The following is a 24,240-nucleotide window of genomic DNA, read 5'->3' as shown; positions in this document are numbered from 1 at the left end:
TGCCCCACCATTTATGCCCCTGGTAAATGTCTCATGTCTTGTGCACTTCCTGGGTTGCTCGGTGTGCTCCCCATGCAAACACAGGCACCAGCACTGCAGCTTTTCTACCTGGGGGCTGTGGTGCAGAGCTGCAACACAAACTCCTTTCTGTGATGGCTGCAAGCATCCCCATGGCTGTTTCAAGCACTTTAATGACAAAAACAGCATAAAATCCCCTTACCTCTTCCTTTCCCTAGACTCTGTTCTGCTGAGGTGGGGCGTTTTGATAATCCCCCCTCAGCTTTTAATTCCACCAGGGAAACTGCCCAGGCTAGACACCTTACACATACTCCTCACAGATTTACACAGGGCTAACCAGGCACRGAGTTTCTGTTTTCTTCACTATTCTTTCTGCAGAAAGGTATTTCTAGCTGAGACCTACAGAGTATACCAAATTTTTTGAACTAGGTTGTTTTGGGCCATTATAATGCCAGGAAGAAAAGCACTCATATTTTGTAAGGTATCGAAAAATGCTATTTAATAGAGCTAATACTAATCTTGCATCCCTTCAGATGCTGAGAACCCCACGCAATGAAGCATTTCCCCACATGCTGCATGTCATGCAGACATGGTCCATTGCAGAGATTGTCCCCTTTCGGTCTTTTAAGGGATGGTAAGATTCTTGTATAAGGAAACAGCTCTATTTAGTATATCTACTGTCATAGAAACAGTGTTTACAAGGGAATGTCTTTCTGCACTGTTCAATAAGGGCAGGACCAGACAGATCATGTAACCTCAGGTCCAGGGTGGGAGCTGCCTGTGCTCTCCCCTGTAAGGAAGACCTGCGTGAGTTTCCTGTAGGGCTTGGGATCTGTGCAGGACAGTGCAGGCCTGAAGGCCACATGGTACAGACAGCACAGCACAGCACAGGYACCAAAGGCATGGGGCAATCATGTCCTCCAGAGGCCACACCTTGGCTATTGGAGGRGAATGCTGTAAGGCAAGGACCATGCTGAGGGTTTCTTCAGGTGCTTCCTTACAAGCAGTGCAGGAACACAAATGAAGCTACAAGGAGCATATCCACCAGTTTTTGATCCTTGGGGCATAGGAAGAGGATCTTTTTTAAGGATACAAGGATCATTGAGTTTCACAACAACTACATGGGACACAGAAAGTGGGGAGGGGAGCTGGCAGTCCCACACATGCCTGTCACTTTGCCACTTCAGAGAAAGCTGCAGAAGCACTCATCTGTCTTAGCTAGCATCTGCCAGAATGCTTACCTAGGAAAGGGGGAGGACCAAACATCTGTTTGGGTACACTGGAAGGGTAGAGGATGGGTACTATTCAGGTACCATCATGTCAGAGTGACTGAGACATAACAACATGGGGAGATTGTGGAAAGGAGGCACCTGCATTTTTGCAGCAGCTTTCATGAATCGTCATCACATGCATGTTAACCCTTAGTCTAGAAAATATAAAATAAAGAAAAAAGCCTTTACTGGTAGCTAACTGTGGTGGGTTGACCTTGGCTGGCTGTTGGATACCCACTAAGCCATGGTTTCGACCCACTTTAGCAACAGGAGAGGTGTTGAAGAGAAAGAAGAGAAACCTTACAGGTCAAGATAAGGATGGGGAATAACTCATCAACGAGCATCATGGGCAAAGCAGACTTACTTGACTTAGAGGAGATGAATTTATTGCCAGTAAATAACAGAGTAGACAGTGAGACATAAAAACAAAATTTAAAACACCTCCCCATCATCTTTGGGCAGCATCAGGTACATCTCTGAACTGGCTGAAACTATCTCTGTCCAATATGGGGGAGCCCCAGTCTCTTCTTACAGCCGCCCACTACCAAAACTTTTCCACACTAGCCAGGGTCATCAATTCCAATATTCTTGACTATTCCGATGTCCTTCCTGATCYGTTTCAAGCCCCTGGCAACCAAAGCCTGATCCCACTAGAGAAAGCCGAGGCACATCCTATCCATTGTGGGACAAGATGACCACGTTGTCAAAAGTGAGTATTATGCTACTGAAGTCTGCAAGCTTTTGCAGGCTCAAAGCAAGGGAAATTTTCAGATTCTCTCCTACCCTGGAACAGGGCACTGCATAGACCCTTCCTTTTCCCCTTTGTACTCTATAGGAAGCCACCCTGTTTTTCACAAGCAGGCAGTCCTGGGTGGGGAGCTCAGAGCTTATTCTAAAGCTTAGGTTCATGCTTGGTCACAGATCCAAGCTTTTTTTCAGGAAGTATTTAAATGCTAACTAATGTGCAACAAATCTGAGTCTGAGATTTAAAAGTCATGGAGTCACTTGCTGTGCTTTTGTTAGAAGCAGGGTTTGCAATTTGACTGCTCTCTCATCGCAGGGTGGATCATGGGCCCTGTTGATGGAAAGACCCCGAGGGCCTCCTGCCCCACCTTGGCAGAGAAATCACAATCACTCCAAAACATCTGTGTACAATGAACTGCACCAGCACCTCCTATTGCTTTGTGAGGACAAAACCCGGGGCCTCCATTTCTGTCAGCCCCGGCGGGCTCCACCTCCTTCCGAAAGCACCATCTTCCCATGCCAACTGAACCAGCTGTCCTGGTTGTCTTCATTTTGCAAGTGTCCTCCAGGCCAGCCTGTCACATATGGGACAGACCTCAGACCCAGACCTCTCAGCCCTATCATGTTTTCAGCACCTTGTTGTCCCCTTTGCAGCCCTTCCCTGCCCAGTAGATTACATAACAGATGTTACTGGCAGTGCTGCCTGACACCTYTGGGCCTGCCCCAGCTTCTTTGTTTGGGTGTGGGCAAGAAGAGAATGTAACAGAGAAGGAGAGAGGGAGGAACACAAGTCTTGGAGTAGCTCATGACCATGCCATGTGCTGTCACCTCAGAAGACTGAATGTCCCAGGACACGCCAGGAGAGCAGTGCAGGGCTAGTAAGGCTGTCTCCACTTGAGATGTTCCAGGCCTGCAGCTTGGCTGAGTTTGAGAGAAAAAAGACGGAGCCTGTCAGAGAAACTCAGKAAGGAGGATGCAGTTGTTTCTGTGTTTGTGTCCAGTCCAGCAGGCCTGCTGTAGAGAACTTCCACCAGAGCAGATAAACACGCTATGCATCAGCAAGTGACTGGACAGAGCAGCTACCTTTTGGTGATTATAGTATCATAGAATAGTTTGGGTTAAAAGGGACCTTAAATGTCATTTAGCCCAACTCCTGTGAAATAGGCAGGGACATCTTCACTAGATCAGGTTGCTCAGAGCCCCATCCAACCTGGCCTTGGATGTTTCCAGGGATGGGACATCTACCAACTCTCTGGACATCCTGGGCCAGTGTTTTACCATCCTCATTGTAAAAACTTCTACCTTATGTAATGTAGATCAACAGTCTTTTCGTTTAAAGCCATTATCTTGCTAATAAATTAGTCCCCACCTTACAGGCCCCCTTCAAGTTCTGAAAGGTGGCAATAAGGTGTCCCTGGAGCTTTCTCTTCTCCGGGCTGAGATGCTCTGCCAGTGTCAGGGGATCGGCTATGTTGATCACGCCCTGCCATGGGAACAGGCAGGCTAGCAACAATGGCTCCAGGCAGACTTGTCATCTTCCAGCATGTGTGTGCCCACACTATTCCTGCTTCAATTCCCCTCCCCTCGGTTGTGTGCGAGAAGCTGCATTTCTAGAAGCCTCAGCCTGAGTGCAGACATAGTGAATTCAGGAAGTCCGGAGCCATGTGGCAGGTCAGCACCCGCTCCCTGTGCCGGACCAGCTCCCGCACCTGGCAGAGGCGGCTGCCCCGGCCCGACCCCGCGCCTGCAGCCCCGCGGAGCCGCAGCCGCCCGTGGAGCCCCGGGACAGCCCCCGCCCGGGGACTCTCCTCCATGGCCCCCGCCATCCGCCTGTCGCCCGCCGCCCGCAGCCTCTTCGATGAGCCGCTGGCCATCGCCGTGCAGGGCCTCGGCCCGCGGCAGCAGGTCACGCTGCGGACGTCCTTGCGGGACGAGAAGGGAGAGCTCTTCCAGGCCAGTGCCCTCTACCAGGCGGGGGACGACGGGGAGCTGGACGTCGCCCGCTGCCCTGCGCTGCCGGGAGGCAGCTTCTCCGGCCTGGAGCCCATGGGGCTGCTCTGGGCTTTGCAGCCCCAGAAGCCTTTCTGGAGGCTGGTGAAGCGRGATGTGCAGAACCCCTTCCTCCTGCAGCTGGAGGTGTTTGAAGGCCACGGGGAGCGCCCCGGGCGGCTCTTGGCACAGGCACAGCACGAGCGGGCGTTCCTGCGGGACGGGGTGCGGAGAGTCCCGGTGCGAGAAGGGAGAATCCGGGCGACGCTTTTCCTGCCCCCCGGTGAGTACCCATTGTATCCATCCCGTYTTGTCTAAACGAGTGTTTTGTTAGTGCGAGTTGTTACATGACCTCTTGCGAAGGGGTCCGTCAAAGCTCCTGTCCTTTCCCCCTTTCCTCCCTCCCTTCCATGCCACTGACCAGCTTGACCGTCCTTCCCAATTCACCACGTGGCAGGACATGGTTGCAGAAACAGGGAGAGGAATAACCATTCTTTGCCAGACCTTGACGTTAAAAAAAAAAAAAAAAAAAAAAAAAAAAAAAAAAAAAAAAAAAAAAAAAAAAAAAAAAAAAAAAAAAAAAAAAAAAGAAGAAGAAGAAGAAATTCAGAGCCAGGTAAAGTGAGTGTGCCAGGAGGGCTGCCAGAGACAAGAACTTGCAGAAGAGAGTGGTGGGGAAGGGCTCTGTGACCGTCGCTGGCATTCCTACTCACTGGGAGGGTTTGGGGAATCCTTCTCCCTCCTCCTCCAATAACTATAGTAACTATCTGGTGACCATAGCCCACAACCACATTGGGGTGAACACAGTCAGTTCGTGAAAGAGGGAAGAAGAGGGGCTCAAGAACATTTKCAGGGAAAATATCTTTTCAGCACGAAGAGGCAATTATTTGATTGCTCCGGAAAAGGTGCAGAGCACCTTTTTCAGATGTAAGATAGCCCGACACCTCCTGTTTCTAGCGTCTTCTGGGCAGCTACACAGACTTCTCTGCCAGACTCCAGGGTGTGGGTACGCTGATTTCACAGCATCCTGCACACGAGACTGGGACTCCCTCCCCTGCCTCACTTCTACCCCCACCTGCTGGCCACGAGAGGGAAGAAACCACCTGAACACACTTGATATCCAAAACGTTCCACTTCGCCCGAGCTGAGGCACTTGCAGTGAGTCAAATCTTGTATTTCCTCAGAGTCCCCATACCTCCTCCTTTTGCTCATGTTTTAAAATGATAAGCCCTTGACACACACTCCCTGGCACTCTGAATTGYTTTCTAGTCACAGGATAAAAAGCATTTATCCCCATTCTACTGCCACCACAATCTTCAGCTTAACAAGAATGTAAGCTCAGTCTATAGTATTACTGTTAGTTCTATTTGGAGATGTGTTTCACCACCATGATTKCACCACACTCAAATTGTCCTGCACTACCCCGTCATGATTTTCAGCTCCTGAGACTGCTCTCTACACCACACATCTTCACATTCAGATTCAGGAGTTGGATACTCCTCAGTAAAGGACCTAAGGCCATGTAGAGGCAGAGAGCTCAAAAGGCTTTTGCTATAGAACTGTTGCACCTCCCTTGAGCCTTATTCCCACAGCCTTATTCATCATCACCACCTTTTCTATGCATGTTCAGTGCAAGTCCACAGAGCCCTGCCACACTCAGCTGAGCCATGGGATACAGACAACTGCATTCCTGGCCCCTGGCTACAAATCCACTGCCCTGAGTGCTCACAGCCTGTGAAGAGACAGTAGATGTGTGTTGCCTCCATGCAAACAGCCACAGTAGCACTTTTGGTAATAGGGCTCTCCTTAGTCCAAGGCAGAGTGAACAGATACTGTTCTCTCTCTCCTGGCCCCTGTGACGCACGGCAGCACATTCCCACCTTCCACCTGCAGCCTTATCCATGGATGCGTGGGGCAGCGTGGTGCAGGGTGTGAGACTGGCAGAAGGGCATCCTCAAAGGATGGGAGGCTTGAGCCCACTCAGGCCCGTGGCTCTCCTGAAGCCAAAAGTAGGCGTGAGCTGGGTCTTACCCACTCCCTAACACGCCAGGGTCACCTTCTCTGGCCTGGGGCATGTGGAGCTTCCCTGAGGCCTGTAGTGCCAAAACCAATCAGGTTGAAGAAATGCAACATGCAAAGCATTCTCTTCCCTTGCACTGGGTGGACGGGTGCAGGATTTTTCCAGATGTTAAAAAGCCACAATACAAACAAAAACGCTTACAGTTTCTAGTTTGCATTACATCTATCAAATCATTGAGGATTTTTATAGGAGTAGGTGAAGAGGTTGTTGTTACAGGGCTGCTTATAGGAAAAGAATTTGGGACCTGACACTTTCACCAAAGACTCTCTGCCTGTTGGCCCTAAGCACAGCATATAATACTGCTGATTTCTAAAACAAATATGGGTTTGCACCTTACCTAAGAGGTCTGCTTCTGCACATTTTTCCTCTGCAACACACTCTAGAGCTTTCTCAGATGCTGACACTGCACAGCTGACTGCTCATGTCTTTTCCCCAAAAGATGCATTCCTGCAGTTCCTGTTGGGTACCTCATGTGATGCATTCTAAACCAGAGAAACATTGAAAGGAGACATTTCAGGCAATTCTGATCTTTGTCTTGTTTGCTCCAGGAGAAGATATCTTTCCAGGGATCATCGATATACATGGACTGGGAGGAGGTCTTTTTGAGAACAGAGCAAGCCTGCTGGCCAACCATGGTTTTGCCACACTAGCCTTGGCTTATTATCAGTATGAGGATCTGCCCCAGAAACCAAACAAACTCCACCTGGAATATTTTGAAGAGGCAGTGAACTATATGCTGCAGCACCCACAGGTAGGAACACCCCATTTCCCCTGGTTCCAGGAACTGCTTCTATAAAGTCCTCTAACTTTGCCCAAGTTGTCTTTGGAGGAAGCTGCAGAAATATTCACCTGGCAGGGCTGGCCGTTGCAACGATTTTGGTTGTCTGAGTTCTAGGAAGGACAAGGGTCAAGCATATATGCACTGGAAGGGAGGTGGAGAGAGATGACAAAGCAAAGTCACAAGGGACAGATCAGRCATAAGAGGGTGAGAAGGTTGTGCAGGAGCAAGCCTTCATGAATTACCACCAAATGTCCTCCTACAGTCTCAAGAGTGAAATGACCATCTGCCAGTGATAGGCAGACTAACAGTTCATAGCTGAGACATACATACAACCTGTCCTCAGATGGATGAAATTATGTCCCCCCCACTCCTAGCTGATTTCAGAGCACCAGGGAACATTCTGCATGTGAGTGGTTTGAAGTACAATTGAGGCGGGGTTGGGGGGGAGTATGGAGGGTGTGCCTGTCATTTATCCAGAAGAAAAAGTAATCATTGTCATAATTTTCTTCATGTGGTTTTGTGAACTCTCAGCATTAGGCATTGTTCCCTTCCATGAACCAGCTGTCGTGCTATTCAGCTCAGCACTGATGATCATTTCCTCCTGTCTCTCAGGTGAAGGGTCCAGGGGTTGGCCTGCTCGGTTTCTCCAAAGGGGGTGAAGTATCCCTTGCCATGGCTGCCTTCCTGAAGAACATCCTGGCTGTTGCTTCTCTCAATGCCCCTGTTGCTGCTACACTTATTCCTCTCTCTTACCAGGATAAAAACATCCCCACTTTGACCTTATATGAGCATAAAGCCAAGGTCATCAATTCCAAAATTCTTGACTATTCTGATATCCTTCCTGATCCCTTTCAARCCCCTGGCAACCAAAGCCTGATCCCACTAGAGAAAGCTGAGGCACAGCTCCTATTCATTGTGGGACAAGATGACCATGTTGTCAAAAGTGAGTATTATGCCACTGAAGTCTGCAAGCTTTTGCAGGCTCAAAGCAAGGAAAATTTTCAGATTCTCTCCTACCCTGGAACAGGGCACTGCATAGACCCTCCCTTTTTCCCTTTGTACTCTATAGGAAGMCACCCTGTTTTTCACAAGCAGGCAGTCCTGGGTGGGGAGCTCAGAGCTTATTCTAAAGCTCAGGTTCATGCTTGGTCACAGATCCAAGCTTTTTTCAGAAAGTATTTAAATGCTAACTAATGTGCAACAAATAATGTGCAAACAACACACAACTCTGAACAACCAGTTCCGATAAATTCTGCTACATTTATCAGATCAAACACTGTCCACACTGCTGTACCAGGACAGCTACAGTATCTTCCATGACTTTGCATATCCATAACTCAGAAAAGAAAGGGATTTGCCTTTTCTGTTCTCCCTTCAACCTTTTTGCTCAAGTGTCAAGAAAAGGAATGGTGCTTTTTGCATTAATCTTTTATAAAACAGTTCATGTGCAAAATGCACAGTTACATTTCTTGGGTGTTTTCCGTACTTGACAGTGCTTTCAAGATCACTGTGGTCTCTACATGCATATGCTATCCTCAGGTCATAGTGAGCTCACTGTCAAATGACAGTTTTGGAGCAGGGATTTCACTGCTCTTATGATGAATGTCTCATTGGAAATGGAAATGTCTCTGATCTCTGTGCTGCTGGAAGTGTGTAAGAATGGCTGCTATAGCCAGGATGCTGGGSCACCTCTGCTTAAGCCGTGGTAAAGGTCGTTTGCCTTCTGTGCCTTCTTTCCATCTTCCCTTCAGAAGGAAKTGTTCTGGCTCATGGATACTTCTGTCCCCAAGATGTCATGCTGAAAAACTTTCTGTTGAATTTACAGCCATTTTGATCTTCTCCCACATGATGTACTTTTAATCTTTGTTATTTGGATCAGAATTGTAATAAAGAGACTGAGATTTGAAAGCCATGGAACTATTTGATGTGCTTTGGTTAGAAGCRGGGTTTGCAACTTGACTGCTTTTTCATCCCAGGGTGAAAGCTTGGGATTGCATAAATTTGGGATCAAAGGCTGCCCAGGTGGGAACAGGAGACCRTAGAAGATGGACAGATAGCACTCTTACTTTCTCTCTTCTACTCCTCTTGCTTCACCAAGATGGAAGAGAAGGAATGTTGCTGAAGGCCTTAGAACCCTTTCCCTTAGCATCTGCTACCACATATGGTCAAGCCAGTGATCAAATCCAGTAGTGTAAGCCAAGGAGTATTGTCCTCAACAACAAGAGTAGTTGCCACACATTGAGGTCTGGACACCTGGCAACATGCCCAAATGCTAGATGACAGAGCACCTCACCTGTTTAGGAGAATGAAAGATTGTTAAGGTTCTGCCTGATACCTCTGACCACTTAATATTTCCAGCTAGGACAATGTGCAGGATTCCCTTAGCTGCTTCCACCTCTTTCACATCTCTAAGTCAGACATGCGGAGCTTGGACCRTGAGGCACCCCTACCTGCATCTCCCAGGAAGGGTCTGGGAACTTAAGGAAACAGTTCCCCCTCTGCAAGATCCATCTCTGCATCAGATGGACTGAATGACGTTTTTTAAATMCTTGCAAAATCCATTACTAGAAGAACTAGATGTTTCCTAACCTGGTTTAAGAGTCTGTGAAAGTACTCCTCCCTTATTGCTCYCACTACCCTGACCATCCCTCCCAATACACCTGGCTGTGCAGCTGCCTGGGCTAGGCAGAGCCTGGTGGAGATATGACCCACATCGTCCATGCCTTAGGGTAACCAACATTTTTTTCCTGTTAGAGAATTAAGGCATTACTTTATTCTGGCCAGGATGTTGTTCGGGCCAGAATATGTAACAGAAATCATCTACACATTGCCYGGGTTGTGCAGAGAAAATATTTCCATCATACACRGTTCTTCACAAGATTTTCAAATACTTATACAGTCAAAACCCAGAAAAATGAACTGTTTTAATGTTCACAGGTCCCAAGTTACACAATTCTTAGTATCTGGTTTCTTATTGATCCGTTCACCTTCGATGCTAATTAGCTTCTCATTCTTCGATCTTTTCCCAGAGCAGGTGTCTCTGACCATGCCAGGGGTRATGTTTGAGCGCTGATGTTCGTTAATGGTCGCTGATCTCTTGTGCATCCTCTGGCAGCTCCCAGACTATTGAGATGCTAAGCTCATCACGCCTTGCTCAGGGAACAGGGGACTACGGTTCTCGGTAGCTCATTAACATCTCTGCTCGTCCYCTCCGAACGTCCCCGGCTCGCAGCCACCGCCCGGCCCTGGCGAGCTCGGGGGCGCACTGAAGAACTCGTTGGGACATAGACGGGTTGCAAGGACTCGGTAGCTTTTGGCGGAATCCGCCCACAGTCRGGGAAGACAGCGGGGGCGAAGGCAGAAGGGGAGACGAAGAGGCATGGAGGCAGAGAGGCTGGCAGGCAGGCAATAGAGAAGCAGACGGGCGGGACAAGGGAGCTGCCGCGCCGCTCCTCCCCGCTGGGGCGGGCCAGTGGCGCTTCGGGCCCGAGCTCGGCCCCGGTTCCGCGAGGATCTGCCCCGGAATCCGCCCCCAGAGTCGGGAGGGACCGGAGCCATGTGGCAGGTCAGCACCCGCTCCCTGTGCCGGACCAGCTCCCGCAYCTGGCAGAGGCGGCTGCCCCGGCCCGACCCCGCGCCTGCAGCCCCGCGGAGCCGCAGCCGCCCGTGGAGCCCCGGGACAGCCCCCGCCCGGGGACTCTCCTCCATGGCCCCCGCCATCCGCCTGTCGCCCGCCGCCCGCAGCCTCTTCGATGAGCCGCTGGCCATCGCCGTGCAGGGCCTCGGCCCGCGGCAGCAGGTCACGCTGCGGACGTCCTTGCGGGACGAGAAGGGAGAGCTCTTCCAGGCCAGTGCCCTCTACCAGGCGGGGGACGACGGGGAGCTGGACGTCGCCCGCTGCCCTGCGCTGCCGGGAGGCAGCTTCTCCGGCCTGGAGCCCATGGGGCTGCTCTGGGCTTTGCAGCCCCAGAAGCCTTTCTGGAGGCTGGTGAAGCGGGATGTGCAGAGCCCCTTCCTCCTGCAGCTGGAGGTGTTTGAAGGCCACGGGGAGCGCCCCGGKCGGCTCTTGGCACAGGCGCAGCACGAGCGGGCGTTCCTGCGGGACGGGGTGCGGAGAGTCCCGGTGCGAGAAGGGAGAATCCGGGCGACGCTTTTCCTGCCCCCCGGTGAGTACCGGCCGTGCCGGGCTCCTTCTCCCACGGGGTGCTTCTACTTCCGACTCCGCTCTCCCAGGGTCGGAGATCGCCCCCAGGGTCCCCTGGAGCTCTGTACCAGGCAGAGGACAAGGGGAAGCTCAGTCTCACCAGCTGGCACAGGACATTGGACACTCCTCAAGGAGTGACCTGATCAGCCCAACCAGCTTTGACCTGCTGGCCCTACTYTTCACATAGAGCAGCTGCATGTGGTGAAGCACATATGTGTTTGTTTAATTAACTTCTTTTGGACCTGAACGCATTGATCACAGTACACTTTTTGTTCCCAATGCCGTGGGAGGTGCAGTCAGCCAGTCTTCAAAATACCTTTCCTCTACCTGGCTGTTTTCCAGAAAATTCAGATGGTAATTCTTTTGCGTAAGTGGAAGATTGCTCTGCTAAACTGTAGAGTTTAAGTGTGTTGTTTCCCTTTCCATCCTCTCCACAGATCCTGAATWTAGTAATGTCCTAATTGCTGTAGTCCATCCTGCCTTTTCCTGCCACATTTGTCCCCAGTTCTTCTCTGTTTGTGAGCAGAAGGTCAAGGACAGCATTGGACAGACTTGCCCTGGCAGAATTTTTGTCAGAAAATAATGAAGAAGGTCTGTGAGGTTTTCAGAYTGCCTGACAAATGCTGTGTTGTCCTTCCATCAGCTGTCCAGATTTCTGGTAGTTGTCTGCAGGAAACCTCATCTCTTGCATTCYCTTGGTTCTGTAGTAGCCACATCCCCACCACAGCCCTCCTTTCCTACCCCTTGTGATATACAGAGGTTTTCACCAGCTGTTTCTGGAACACCATGCACTCAAGGAGCTCCTCTATGTAGYACCTGCCTTGCCCTCTCCTCTTTCTTCCCCTTCTGATCCAGATAACTCATCCATGACAGTGCTAAAATCATACATGGTCTCCCGTCCCGGGCTCTGGACTCTGCTCTCGCTCCTTAAGGCTAGAGGTGAATTTCTAGCTCTTGCTTGTTGCCCATGTTTGACGTATTAGTTTGCAGACACCTGAGGGAAGCCTCACCCTCCCTCCTGAGCAGGAATGGAAGTCTCCCTTTGGCTTCCTCCTTTCCATACTTTGTTAGCACTTTGCAGCAATCCCTTTCAGCTCTGGACTTCAGTCCCTGTCCCCTGATGAACCTAACGTAATGCATCCCTTACCAGGTAAGCAAGGCTGGTTTCAAATACTTTMTTCTCTTATTCAAAAAATAAAAGACTACAGCATAGTTACACTGAAATTGAGAAGCTGGGACAATCAGAAGATGAGATATTTTTGGATCAGTCTTCTGAGAAATGCACTAAGGAGAASCCTTCTGGGCATTTTTTGAAGCAGAGCTTATACATTTGCAGTGAATTTATACCATACCGACAACTAGTTGTGACTGTGAAAAGATCCCTTCTCTTCCAGCTGCATGTTCCCTGATAGTATCTAAAACATTAGCAGGCCTGCTAATTTGTGCTAGTTTGTTTAATCTTGAAGCAATATAGCCATTTMATTAAAATGGTCACAGTAATTATGAACCCTTAATAGCATTCTACTGCTCTATTTTTTTCTTTTTTTTTAGAAGACACATTCCCAGGCCTATGAATTTGGAATATAAATTTAAAATTGTGGGTTAATGTGTCCTGTTATATGGTCTCTCACAGGAAATGGCCCCTTTCCGGGAATTATTGACTTGTATGGAACTGGAGGTGGACTCCCTGAATACCGGGCATGCCTGCTTGCCAACTACGGCTTTGCTGTGATGGCTCTGGCTTTCTACGGCTATGAAGATCTCCCCAAAGAGATGAAGGAATTCCACCTGGAATATTTTGAAGAAGCTGTAAACTATATGTTACAACACACCCAGGTTGGTTTGTTCATTGACACTCASTACAGTGAACTCACATTAGTTAGGTCCTGTCAGACTGCAGATGTAGCACAGCTGCTGCAGTTAAAATGGCATCACTGTTAAGTTGTCTGTAATTAATTTGTTTTATATCTTTAACTCCCATTACAATGGCTCCCTGGCAGATTATTCCAACTCTTCCTTTTGAACTGGCCAGGTGAAACAGTCACACATCAGTCACACATACTGGTAATTTCTACTCCATTCAACCCAGTGTTATACCTAGGGAGCTAGTTGCCTGGAGGCTTACTGGACTTCCAGCAGGGATTTGAGATTTTTGCTCTGTAGAATGTCCTTCAAAACTAAATGTCCTTTTCAGCTGCAGAGCACCTTCTGTGATCCAGGTCTTAAGGAAACCAAGGAAACTAGGGAAGTCCACCAAKACACATTTGTTGCTGTGTATTGTATAAGCTGTTAAAATCACTCTAGATGTTGGTATTTGATAAGTGTGGGTTTGAGTTGCTAGTTGTGCACTTAGGGATCCTTCTAATTCAGCACCTCGTGGAAGAGAACCCTGCTCAGTTCTTCATCTCCTTATAAGTAGCTATGCATGACATTAGCTAGAATTGCACAAAGCAACACTTGGTTTCTCTGAAGAATGAAAATAAATACTTTCCTCAACCTCAGAAAGATAAGTAATTGTTAAGGTCTTGGCTGCTTTTTAGTCACCTTCACTGCTTATGCCACCTCCCTGCCAAAAAAAACTGAAAATCGTTTTCTCCTGGCTTTTTTTTAAACCCCTGAGAGCACTACAGTACTATTGCCTCCCATTAACACTCAATTGCTATTCTCACTGTGTTTTTAATGTGTTCCAAAGTTTCAGCCATATTTTCTAATTTTCCCATGTTCCAAAGTCAGTGGGTTTGAAGCCTRTTACACCGGTGGTAAGACACAAAAGGCATTAAATTTTGATGATCTCTCAGAGCCTATTTGCCCCTGAGAGTCTTGGTATTAGCTAAACTTCTTCCAGTATCCTTAGAGGATTTAAGTACCCAGTAAGGTCATTTAACWTCCCTATTCTAGTTTTTTTGCCTTGTGTAAAAGAAAATTAAGGTAACCTATTCTAGATTTACATTAGAGGACTGTACAATTCTTTTAGAAAAATGGGTTTAATAGGTTACATTTTTAAGGTAAATTTCAGTGAATAAGCTACCTCAAACTAGTTCCTATGAGTTAGATCCCAAGCATTCTAGAGAAGCAGGAGAGCAGCTCATGTGGAGCCTGCTACCCCATGTTATCCTCCTAATAAGGGAACCTTGAATATAGGAAATACATTAACATAAGTGATGACAATATCAGAATCATTGCTGACTTGGAGCATTTTGCAGTGAAAGAAATCAGTTGTAGAGGAGGCCTGCACTGCTCCTTCCCTCTTCCTCTCTCAACTGCATTATAAACAAAGTAAATCTGGGACTGCACATTTGCAAGCACAGCTGTACTTTCTGCTTCAGCACTGAACCTTGTAGCTTTGTTGGGATGATGCTGCAGTCTCAGTAAGGCTTAGGATCATAAATCAAGCATAGAACAGTGCCCAGGATCCCTCAGACATGGGCCCTGCACACAGGACCTCAGATGCCTATATTTGGTGTCCAAACTTGGGACAGACACAGCTGCAAACATGGCAATATTTTAACAAGTGGCATGCCATGGTYCATTGCTTGTGATTTCTCTCACCTCCAGGTTAAAGGACCAGGAATTGGTTTGCTTGGACATTCGAAGGGGGGTGATCTGTGCGTCTCCATGGCCTCCTTCCTAAAGGGCATCACGGCCACTGCCCTTATCAACGGCTCGGTGGCAAATGTGGGCGCAATGCTGCGCTACAAGGACATCACCATTCCACCCCTTGGGATCAATCGAAAACGCATCAAGGTCGGCAAGTCTGGGATTGCTGATATTATTGATGCATTGAACAACCCATTAGAGGGCCCTGACCGGAAAAGCTTGATCCCTTTGGAGAAGGCTGAGTGTTGCTTCTTGTTCATTGTTGGCCAGGATGATCACAATTGGAAAAGCGAATTCTTTGCAGTTGAGGGGAGCAAGCGTTTGCAAGCTCATGGGAAGCAAAAGCCTGAGATTGTCTGTTATCCTGGAGCAGGGCACTACATTGAACCCCCCTTTTTCCCAATGTGTGCAGCCTCAATGCACCTGCTCTTTGGCAAGCCTGTGATGTGGGGAGGGGAGCCCAAGGCACACTGTGAGGCACAGATAGATGCTTGGCAGCAGATTCAAGCTTTCTTCCGTAAACACCTCACAGGCAAGCCATCTGGAACATCCAGTAAGCTCTGATAGGAATTAGGTTACTTTACAGATGAAGATGCTGGTGTTTCAAGTTTGTTTTGTTAAATGGCTCAGAACGAGAACAAGGAATATCAGAGAATAAGCTTTGGGTTTCTTAGAGGATGATGGTGGGCAAAAGCATGAAAGCTGCTTCCTTTTTACACCCTCCTCTAATCTTGGTTAGAGGTCTTGGCCTCTTATTTTTGTGTAGTATAGGGTTACAAGCTGTGGAAAACAAATGGCAGTAAGGCTGTGTGTGCTTTGACTGTGAATTGAAGTGGTAGGTAACTCATCCAAGCTGAGAACTGGGATGAAAATGTGCCTTGGCCTTCTCAGAGGAAACATACGTCATCATTGCCTATCTTTGTATTCTAGGCCCAGTGTTCTAGTTTTTCTGTAAGTAGTTCTCTCTTCCTCCCCCTAGTAATCTTTCTGTTCTCCCTGTGCACTTCTTCCTCCTTTGTTGCTCCTTCCCTTCTCCCACACCACTAAAATGCATTTGCCTTAACAATATCTAATGTTTTACTCACCTAAAGCAGCAATACTGTGCCACCACCCTCAGATAACTTTACATTTAGAGGCAACAAACAGCCCATGGCCTGATGTGACGTTCTGAGCCCATGCAGTAGAAATGAGACATTGAAACAGTCTGTGGAAGTTCTTAAGTGTGAAGAAACAACAGAACGGGTCCTGTTAGTCATCACACTGAGGCCGCTCACAGGTGTCTCGGCATGGCTGGGTATGGCTGTGGATGTCCGCAGCACTGTCGGAACTCCCTGCCTGTACATTCCCTAGACGCTTTCTCAGCTCTCTGCTCGGAAGGGCTGCTGAGAGCACCCCGGCTGCGGGGCTGGCTCCGTGAGGSCGGGTGCGGGCTGAGGGGGGCGGGAAAGGGCGGTGAGGCGGCTGTGGCGGAGCGGGGCTCCGGCTGCACGCCCGATGTTCTCTGGGCAGCGGGGGGAGCGCTCAGCGCCCTCCGGCATCGTCAGTGACGTTTGGCACCCAAGCGTGCGGTTGAAGAAGGCGCTGGATGTTGTCGGCACATATGCACCGTGTATTCGAGCGCGTTGTACCCGCCAGGGCCTGCAGCCCTCATCCAGCCTCGGCTGCTGTCCGCCCGTCAGGCGCGTTTGTGCCTTTCMCATCCAATGTACTTGTAATGGATTAAAGTGAAACTTTAACCGCTGCCCACGGCTCGCTGCTCCAGTCAGTTGGGTGGCTTGCGGGAGGCGGGAGGGGCCTTTCCGGGAGCTGGGGGGCGGGGAGGGGCTCTGCTCTCGATTGGGGCCGCCTGGAGGGGGCGGCGGCCGCGGTACCGATATTGCGGGCGGCGCGGCCACACCGCGCACCCGTCACTGCCGCCGCCGCCATGTGGAGAGCGCTGGCTGCCGCTGCCGCCGCCCCGGCACGGGCCCTGCTGCGCGCCCCGTCGGCCCCGGTGACCCGGCGGGCTGCCAGCCTGGCCGTGTCCCCCACCGCCGGGCCGGCGGACGAGCGGGTGGAGACGCGGGTGGCGGGGCTGAGCCCGGGGCAGCCGGTGACCCTGCGGGCRGTGGCTGCAGATGACCGCGGCTGCCTCTTCCAGTCTTGTGCGCACTACCATGCGAACAGCCGYGGGGAGCTGCACCTGGGCACGGACGCTTCTCAAGGCGGGGACTACACCGGCGTGGAGCCCATGGGGCTCTTCTGGAGCCTCACCCCCGCCGGCATGGAGAAGCCCTACCAGCGGCTTGTTCCCCGCAGCACCGGCACCCCGATGAAGGTGGAGGTGTTGGTCCACGAGGGCCACAGCCCGCCAGGCGCCATGCCCGGGCCCGTGGTGGCCAAGGCCGAGGTGCAGAGGTTGTTCACGGCCCCCGGCGTGCGGAGGATACGGCTGAAGGAAGGAGTCGTAAGGGGCTCCCTTTTCCTGCCGCCGGGTGAGTKCCCGGCCCGAGACCTTGGCCCTGGGCCGGCGGGAGCCCCCGACTTCTCTGACCAGAGCCAGGAAAGTTTCGTAGAAYAAGCCCCATACACAGGCTGTCAGCCGGGAAATCCGCATTCCCTAACAGCCGAACGCCGCCCAGCACACAGGTGGCCCTGCAGTCTTCAGGAGATACTCCCAAGCGCTTGTCGCGACAGGGCTCGGCTGATGCCGCCCCGTTTGGTCCTCGGYGGCGCCGGGCAGGGCGGGCACGGGCAGGCGGCTCTTGTGGCMCGGGCCGGAGCTAAAGATGAACAGGGCTTGTAGAGTTTACTTTATTGCTGTGCTCGGCCTGCGGCTTTTCAGTTGATTTGATGTTTGCTCTGGTGTACTAGAATCTAACATCCAGGAAAGCTGATGTGCTTCATTGTGTGAGCCTGTGCTGAATCTGCCAAGGATTTTACCCTAAGTTGGATTGAACTAAAAAGGTGTTTTTCTTCCCTGTGAAACATAAGCTAGGAAGCAGAGCAGCAGAAGAGATTCTAGAAAATACATGTATTCCGCATCTGTTACACGGGAGCCAAAGCTAAGTTAGTAGTTGGGTAACTTTTGTGGTATAAAGACAAAATAGATTTATGAGCAAGTTATGCCTGTTCTGCTTATGAGATGGTTGTGCTTTATGAGGTGTGATATTCTGATGGTCTGTGAGTGGTGTTGGGAAATGAAACCTTACACCAGTGATTGTGTACACTTGAGCTATGATTTCTTGTAGTTGCCTGGGTGTTGTGGTACTGGAACTGCCCTCCATGCTACCTCCAATTTAAAACTACTTGCTTCAGCAACTCCTCTAAGTGTCACTACACTTATGAGGTATTTAAGTATTTTCATTGAATGATTTCCAAACCAATGATTTTTTAAATCCATTTAGATGCAGATCCAAAGTCCACTGAAGAAAAAAACAACAGAGATTGAACTTTGAATTTCAGATGTTTAGTCAGCACGCTGGATTTTCCATCCCTGAGATATTGTTTTAGAGGATGAGTTTGATTTCTGCTGAGCTAAGTGGGAATCCAGAGATCTGCAAGATGAAACTGCTTTTTCCCCTTTAGAAAGTCTGGCATTCTAATAGTGCGGAAAAGTCGGGAATCATTGCTTATATGATGTTGGCATCCCTCATGAGGGAGGATCCAGTTGCAGCATTACTGCCATACCATTCTTGGCTCCAGGGACAAAAAAATGTTAATATTTTTAAGATAGGAATCTTAAATGCGAACCATGCTTAGTAAAAGTGAGAGGACATGAGTGGGCTTATGTTGTAATTTTAATGGGAAAGCGATTTCTAACTTCAGCCATAGGAGTTACAGATGTGGCGATTTGTTTGTTTTTAAATGTTATTGAGGTTGTATAGCCCATTTTATCCTGCCTTTGACTGAACCATGCAGAAACCGTACACTTGGGCATGCGYAGACACTCAAAAAGGTAGTCCAGGACCCTTGTGCAAGTTAAAGGTTACATGCTCTCACTAGAAAGTTTTCAGGTAGGGGTGATGAATGAATACTTATTTTCTAGCCATTGAGGCCGGCTGCTGCTAACTAAAGATTACGGTTGATCTTGGCATTATGATGCATTTATCCCAGCCTGACTCGCTAATGCTTTAATTTAGAAGGTTTCCACCATTTAGCATGTCTTATACTAAACTTCCTTTTCTTAAGTGTGTTGAAATGTCAGAGACCTTTTCTTTAGCTCGTACAGGTAATGTGAGAGAGTTAACACACTTCTGCTGAGATGGTTATAGTGGGCTGGATTAGGGCACATCAGAGGTGACATCTGGTGGCCAGGGAAAGAAAAAAAGAAATTGCTTGCCTGGGGTCTCTAAAGCTCCACGAGGTAGTATATTTAGCTTTTTAATCTAACATCTCCTGGCTTGGCCTACAAATATATTACAACACGACCTTGGCTGCAAAGGCATGGCTGTTTAAAATTGTGGTTGTGATTATTTCTGTAGTTTGGTGGGACAGATTGTACACATGCATGTGCACATTTATCTGTACATCATGCTCACACATCCACACCCATACAGCTCTTGGTTCTATCTTCCATCTAGTCACATTTGCAGGAGCAGTTCTTCTGCCAAGTCTTAAGAGTGTTGATGTTGAGACAGAGCTAGTAAGTCCAGTTGATTTTAACAGTAGGTATCTCTTTGTTTACTTTGTTCAATGCAGTATATGTCAGAGTTTACTTAAGTTTTGTAGAATTTACTTCAAGGGCAAGTGCTCTTGCCTTGTTACTCACGAGGTTGTATCTTGCTAATTAAGACGTGACTTTGTGGGAAAATTGCTGACTTGGTGTATGATTGGCTTGAGGGCAGGAGGTTAAGACCATTGAAAAACACACTGAGAACAGGTGTTTTGTTTTTTTTTAAAAAGCAAAACCTCCAACTTCACCTACTTTTACAGGAATGTAAGGACCACTTCTTAGTTTGAAATAGCTGAAGTGGGATACAGCACTGGTTCTCTTAAATCTTCACTGTGCAAATGGAAAAGAAATGGCTATTAACAGCAAATGTCTTAAGCATTCTCTATATTGTTCACTCTTCACCAGATAGTTAGTAGAGTCCTGTTTGATAACTTCTCCTCTGTTCCTCTTCTCTTTAATATAGGGGATGGCCCCTTTCCAGGAGTGATTGACATGTATGGTGATGAAGGAGGCTTGATTGAATTTAGATCCAGTCTCCTGGCTACCCGTGGTTTTGCTGCTCTTTCTCTACCGTATTTTGATTTTGAAGATCTTCCTAAGGTCATGAAAGAACTCAAACTTGAGTACTTTGAGGAAGCAGCAAAGTTCCTACAGCGTCACCCAAAGGTGAGTGTAATGAGAGATCTCTTGGGACTAGGGAGCTTTGAGCAGTCATGCCCAGGTGGTGGTGGTGATTTTTTAAATATTTGTGTATCAGTTTCTGGTGGGGAAGTTTAGGCCCAATAGTGGAAAAATTGTTCATGTGCATAGGTGGCGTTTGCGTATGACTTGGGAGAGTGAATTTCTTCCAGCACAAACTGTCTGTTAAATAAATTAATGCTGGAAACTGGAAGATTGCTGATCATTAGGATAGTGAAGTGCTGCAGTATCCTCCAAACAGGACCAGTGGTGATAAAAATATGTGGTTTGTTTGGGTTTTTTTTTTTCACATGAAAGCAATTAGGAGAGGATGATATAAAATGGCTTAATAGTAATTGAAAGAATGGATTTGATGACTTGGGATGTTGCTTTTGAGTTTTACTTTCCAGGCTAGAAAAAGACCAATGCTACATATCTAATCCTTCAGGTGTCATTTGTGAGGTTACTTTATTTTCCTGAGACATACAGTAGACTGTGCTTGAATTTCCTGCTACCTGTTTTAGGAAAATGAGAAAAAAATGTCATTAACATATGCAGCAGGGACCAGGTAAGGATCGAGTGATGGTACATCTTGTGCCTCTCTGTGCATTTTTGGTGGGGTTTGACATCTCTCAGTGTCTCTGAAAAATAAGACTGTAAACAGAAGGAGGAACCTGGATCTGCACTGTAGCTTTCCAACAGGTCACATCAATAATTAACCTAACTTTTTTTTTTAATGAAACAACTCCAAAGTCATTTAATGGCTAATCCCATTATAATGCATGCTTCCTTTATTTCTTCCTCTCTTCTTCACCYCCTATCTTATCTGAAGGTGAAAGGACCAGGAGTTGGAGTGATTGGGACTGGGAAAGGGGCAGAATTAGCACTCTCCATGATCACCTTCCTGCCAGAAGTTGTGGCTGCTGTCTCTATCTCCGGCTGTAGTTCAAACACAGTTGCAGACCTCCATTATGGTGAGATGATTCTGCCCGGGCTGCGTTTTGATATGAACAAAGTCAGTGTTTCTGACACTGGTGTATTTGACATTTTTGAAGCTCTGGATGACCCATCAAAACCTGCTAATTCTCCTTGTGTGATCCCCGTTGAAAAAGCAGAAGGTCACTTTCTCTTAGTGGTGGGGGAAGATGATCGKATATGGAAGAGCTCCTTATATGCTGAGCTGGCAATCAAGCGTCTACGCCAGCATGGGAAAGAGAACTTTGAACTCCTGAGTTATCCAGGAGCAGGTCACCGAATAGATCCTCCTTCTACTCCATTTTGTCAAGTAGCTATGGATCGTGTTTTGGGGGTGCCTGTTCTGGGGGGTGGAGAGAGCAAAGCACATGCCCATGCACAGGAACACTCCTGGGGAAAGATTCAGGAGTTTCTGCACTTGCATTTGGGATGAACACTTATGCACATGCAAGTTGTTGCAGAACTGCAAGGACTGAACTTGAGCCACCAAAATGACTGGTGATGACTGGTGAATTGGAGGGATTGACTGAGACAAGCTTTGAAATACGAAAATAACCAAATGACTACTTAGTTACAAGTATAAATTAAAAAAGAAAGGGATTTATTTGGAGCAGCCTAAGTTAATTTAAATATGTAAACAGAGGAGATGCGAAGCCATAAGCAGGCAGCACTATGGTACAAATTTGACAGCTCATAATGGTCATGATACGAAGAAACAAGTACCTGAAGACAGCAGCAGATACTTACTTGCTTGCAGTACTTACAACTCAGAGGATGTTCACAGCTAGCCTGCACCCTCAGCAATGACAGACAGGATCACACCTTGGGAATGATGGATGATAAACTTAGACATCAAAATCATTAATGATTCTGGCTTCGAGTCCCAAGTTACCTTAGCCCAGAATTCTCATATTTACAGCCATATACACTTCAGAGATCATTTCCATTTACACRAAGCTGGAGATACCTACTTGAAATGAGGCCCATGTACTTGTTTACAGTCTATTTCTTTCCAAAAAGGACTACGTGCTGAATGGGAAAATGAAGAGTACTCTTCCTTGTCAGCCAAGGAGAATGGTGGCACTAGCACTGTCTTGTATTGGGGATGTACCTGTCTGTTCTTGTGATGTCTTGGATTGGCATTTGACATTCAGGRTATTAAGATTCTGTTGGATATGTTAGAGTATGTGGAAATGAAGTCATTAAGGTAGGGATTAACTACTAGTGGAACTCTTTAGTAATGGTAATAGATACTGACAGCTGTTCTTAGGGAGGGAACAGAGTTGGGAGACAGAAAACCTAGTCTGTAGATTTAAACTGACTGTAAAAAGTTGTCATGTTGTGGTGCTGATTAACTCAGAATCATACCAAACTAGCAATGCCCTCCAAAAAAACTCAAAGCCAAATCTAGGATGGCTTTTCCAAGATTTTTTTTTTGGCTGCCCAAGATTTTTCTTTTTTCATCGAAGTTAATTTTTGCCCAGTGCCTTCTTTTTCCCCATCATTGAGGCAGAAAGAAGCAACTTCTTCCCAAATGAATTGTTCTCTGAAGAGAGTCTTGCTGAAATGGTGCCAGTGCTAAAGGCCTGTTTAATGAGGGTCTCTATCCACAGTTTGTCCTTCCAAAGTCATTTTGTCTGACCAGTTTGAGAGCTGCCCAGGAGATACAAAACCTTCATTGTGGTACTCAGTTTTGCTTTGCTCTCAGGGATCTTCTCTCTCCAGTTAACTGTCATTATGYTGCTGCTCAGGTGTCACTAGCTTTCTGCAACTCTTATTAGTCCTTATAATTTGATTGATGTCACATGTTCTTCACACAATCAACACCAACTGAACAATTTATCCATCCATTCTTTACAAGAGAAGCTCCATCCTGCTAACTTTACACAAGATCTCTTCATGCCTGGTCTCTAAACTCCCTCACCAGCTGAAGAGGCTTTTGCCAGCTTCTATCTGTGCTTGACCTTCTGCTAACATGAGCAGCCCCAGAAGTCCAGGACCAGAGYCTGCTATGATGTGCTCCTTGGTGTCACCTATACCTGGCACCTTGCCTTTTTTTCCAAACTCATTCCAAGTGGCAGCTGTAGAAGAAGGGGTTGTCTGTTGTCTGAAGGTTCCTGTTTGTCAGTCTGCCTCATCCTATGCCTCTTCAGTAGYTGGAGCTGTTATTAATTGTGCAAGAGCAGCACCTCCCCTATTCCCTTTTTGTCACTCTCGCAGTGCCAACACCTGTGTCTCCACACTGCAGTCCTACCTCAGCATGAGCATTGCTATGCAAGATTGCAATCTGGAGGTTCAGGAAGCAAATGTTAAGTTGTAAATAAAACAAAAACCAGGTGGATTAAGAGTTCTCAGACTTAATTTCTAAAGCACAAGCCTTTAAAATAATTCAGTGTTAGATTTTTTCAGATATGCAATTTGAAAGAGAAGTAAAACACTTCCTTTATTAAAAAGCAACCATGTGTAAGAATTTTATGTTATCTATTTGTCTGAAAAAGTGAATGACAGTTTGTTTAAAAAGAAGGAAAAATAAAAATAATGTGATTTTGCTGTGAAGAGCCTTTGTGAATGAGTTGTGGTTTCCCAGACAAAATAATTAATAGAAGGATTTGTTGAAAACCAGACAGCGTTTGCACTAGCATTTTGTATATTTATGATGCTACCTGGAGACCTGAGATGCATTGCAGGCACTCTACAGAATGTGCAGCTATTTTCTGAAGTGTACATTAAACTGCCTGATTATGGCCTTAGTTACAGCCACATTATTTATATTGGTTTACATTCACAGAATTGTTAGAGTTAGAAGAGACTTCTGRAGGCCACTTAGTCCAATCCCCCTGCTAAGGCAGGGTCACCTAAAGTAAGTTACACAGCAATGGTCAGGTGAATTTGGACTGTATTCACAGGGAGACTCCATGGTGGCTTCCCTGGGCAGCCTATTCCAGTGCTCTGCCACTCTTACCATAAGGAAGTTCTTCCTCGTGTTGAGGTGGAACTTCTCGTATTTCAGTATATGGCCATTTCTCCTTGTCCTGTCACTCAGCACCCCTGAAGAGTCTGACACTCCCCCTGACACCTACCTTTGAGATATTTGTATGTGTTGGTGAGATCCTCTCTCAGTCTCCTCCTCTCTAGATGAAAGGGGCCAAGGTCCCATAGTCTGTCCTCGTAAAAGAGAGGTTCCAGACCCCTCACAATCTCTGTGGTTCTCCGCTGGCCCCTCTCCAGTAGCTCCTCTTGCACTGAGGA

At 47.7% G+C, this 24,240-nt stretch overlaps 3 protein-coding genes across 3 annotated transcripts; all 3 read left to right on the top strand.

The window, feature by feature from the left end:
• Window positions 1-3,657: 3,657 nt before the first annotated feature.
• LOC130573711 (acyl-coenzyme A thioesterase 5-like) lies at window positions 3,658-8,077 on the top strand. The gene is made up of 3 exons (XM_057366336.1): window positions 3,658-4,305; window positions 6,651-6,853; window positions 7,496-8,077. The coding sequence occupies exons 1-3, from the start codon at window positions 3,696-3,698 to the stop codon at window positions 8,075-8,077; spliced, it is 1,395 nt and encodes a 464-aa protein (XP_057222319.1). The 5' UTR covers window positions 3,658-3,695.
• A 2,297-nt stretch (window positions 8,078-10,374) lies between these two features.
• LOC130573706 (acyl-coenzyme A thioesterase 1-like) lies at window positions 10,375-16,423 on the top strand. Its single transcript, XM_057366322.1, has 3 exons — window positions 10,375-11,049; window positions 12,721-12,923; window positions 14,643-16,423. The coding sequence occupies exons 1-3, from the start codon at window positions 10,440-10,442 to the stop codon at window positions 15,246-15,248; spliced, it is 1,419 nt and encodes a 472-aa protein (XP_057222305.1). The 5' UTR covers window positions 10,375-10,439; the 3' UTR covers window positions 15,249-16,423.
• Window positions 16,424-16,577: 154 nt separating this feature from the next.
• Window positions 16,578-23,591, top strand: LOC130573698 (acyl-coenzyme A thioesterase 5-like). The gene is made up of 3 exons (XM_057366310.1): window positions 16,578-17,158; window positions 19,802-20,004; window positions 20,849-23,591. Exons 1-3 carry the CDS (start codon window positions 16,609-16,611, stop codon window positions 21,422-21,424), a joined length of 1,329 nt encoding a protein of 442 aa, XP_057222293.1. The 5' UTR covers window positions 16,578-16,608; the 3' UTR covers window positions 21,425-23,591.
• The last annotated feature ends 649 nt before the right edge of the window (window positions 23,592-24,240 follow it).

Source organism: Malurus melanocephalus, unplaced genomic scaffold, assembly GCF_030028575.1.
Source record: "Malurus melanocephalus ecotype Western Australia unplaced genomic scaffold, MMel_1.1 scaffold_2, whole genome shotgun sequence".
Classification (NCBI taxonomy): Eukaryota; Metazoa; Chordata; class Aves; order Passeriformes; family Maluridae; genus Malurus; species Malurus melanocephalus.
The sequence above is the reverse complement of the archived record's forward strand: the minus strand, read 5'-3'. Positions and strand labels throughout refer to the sequence as shown.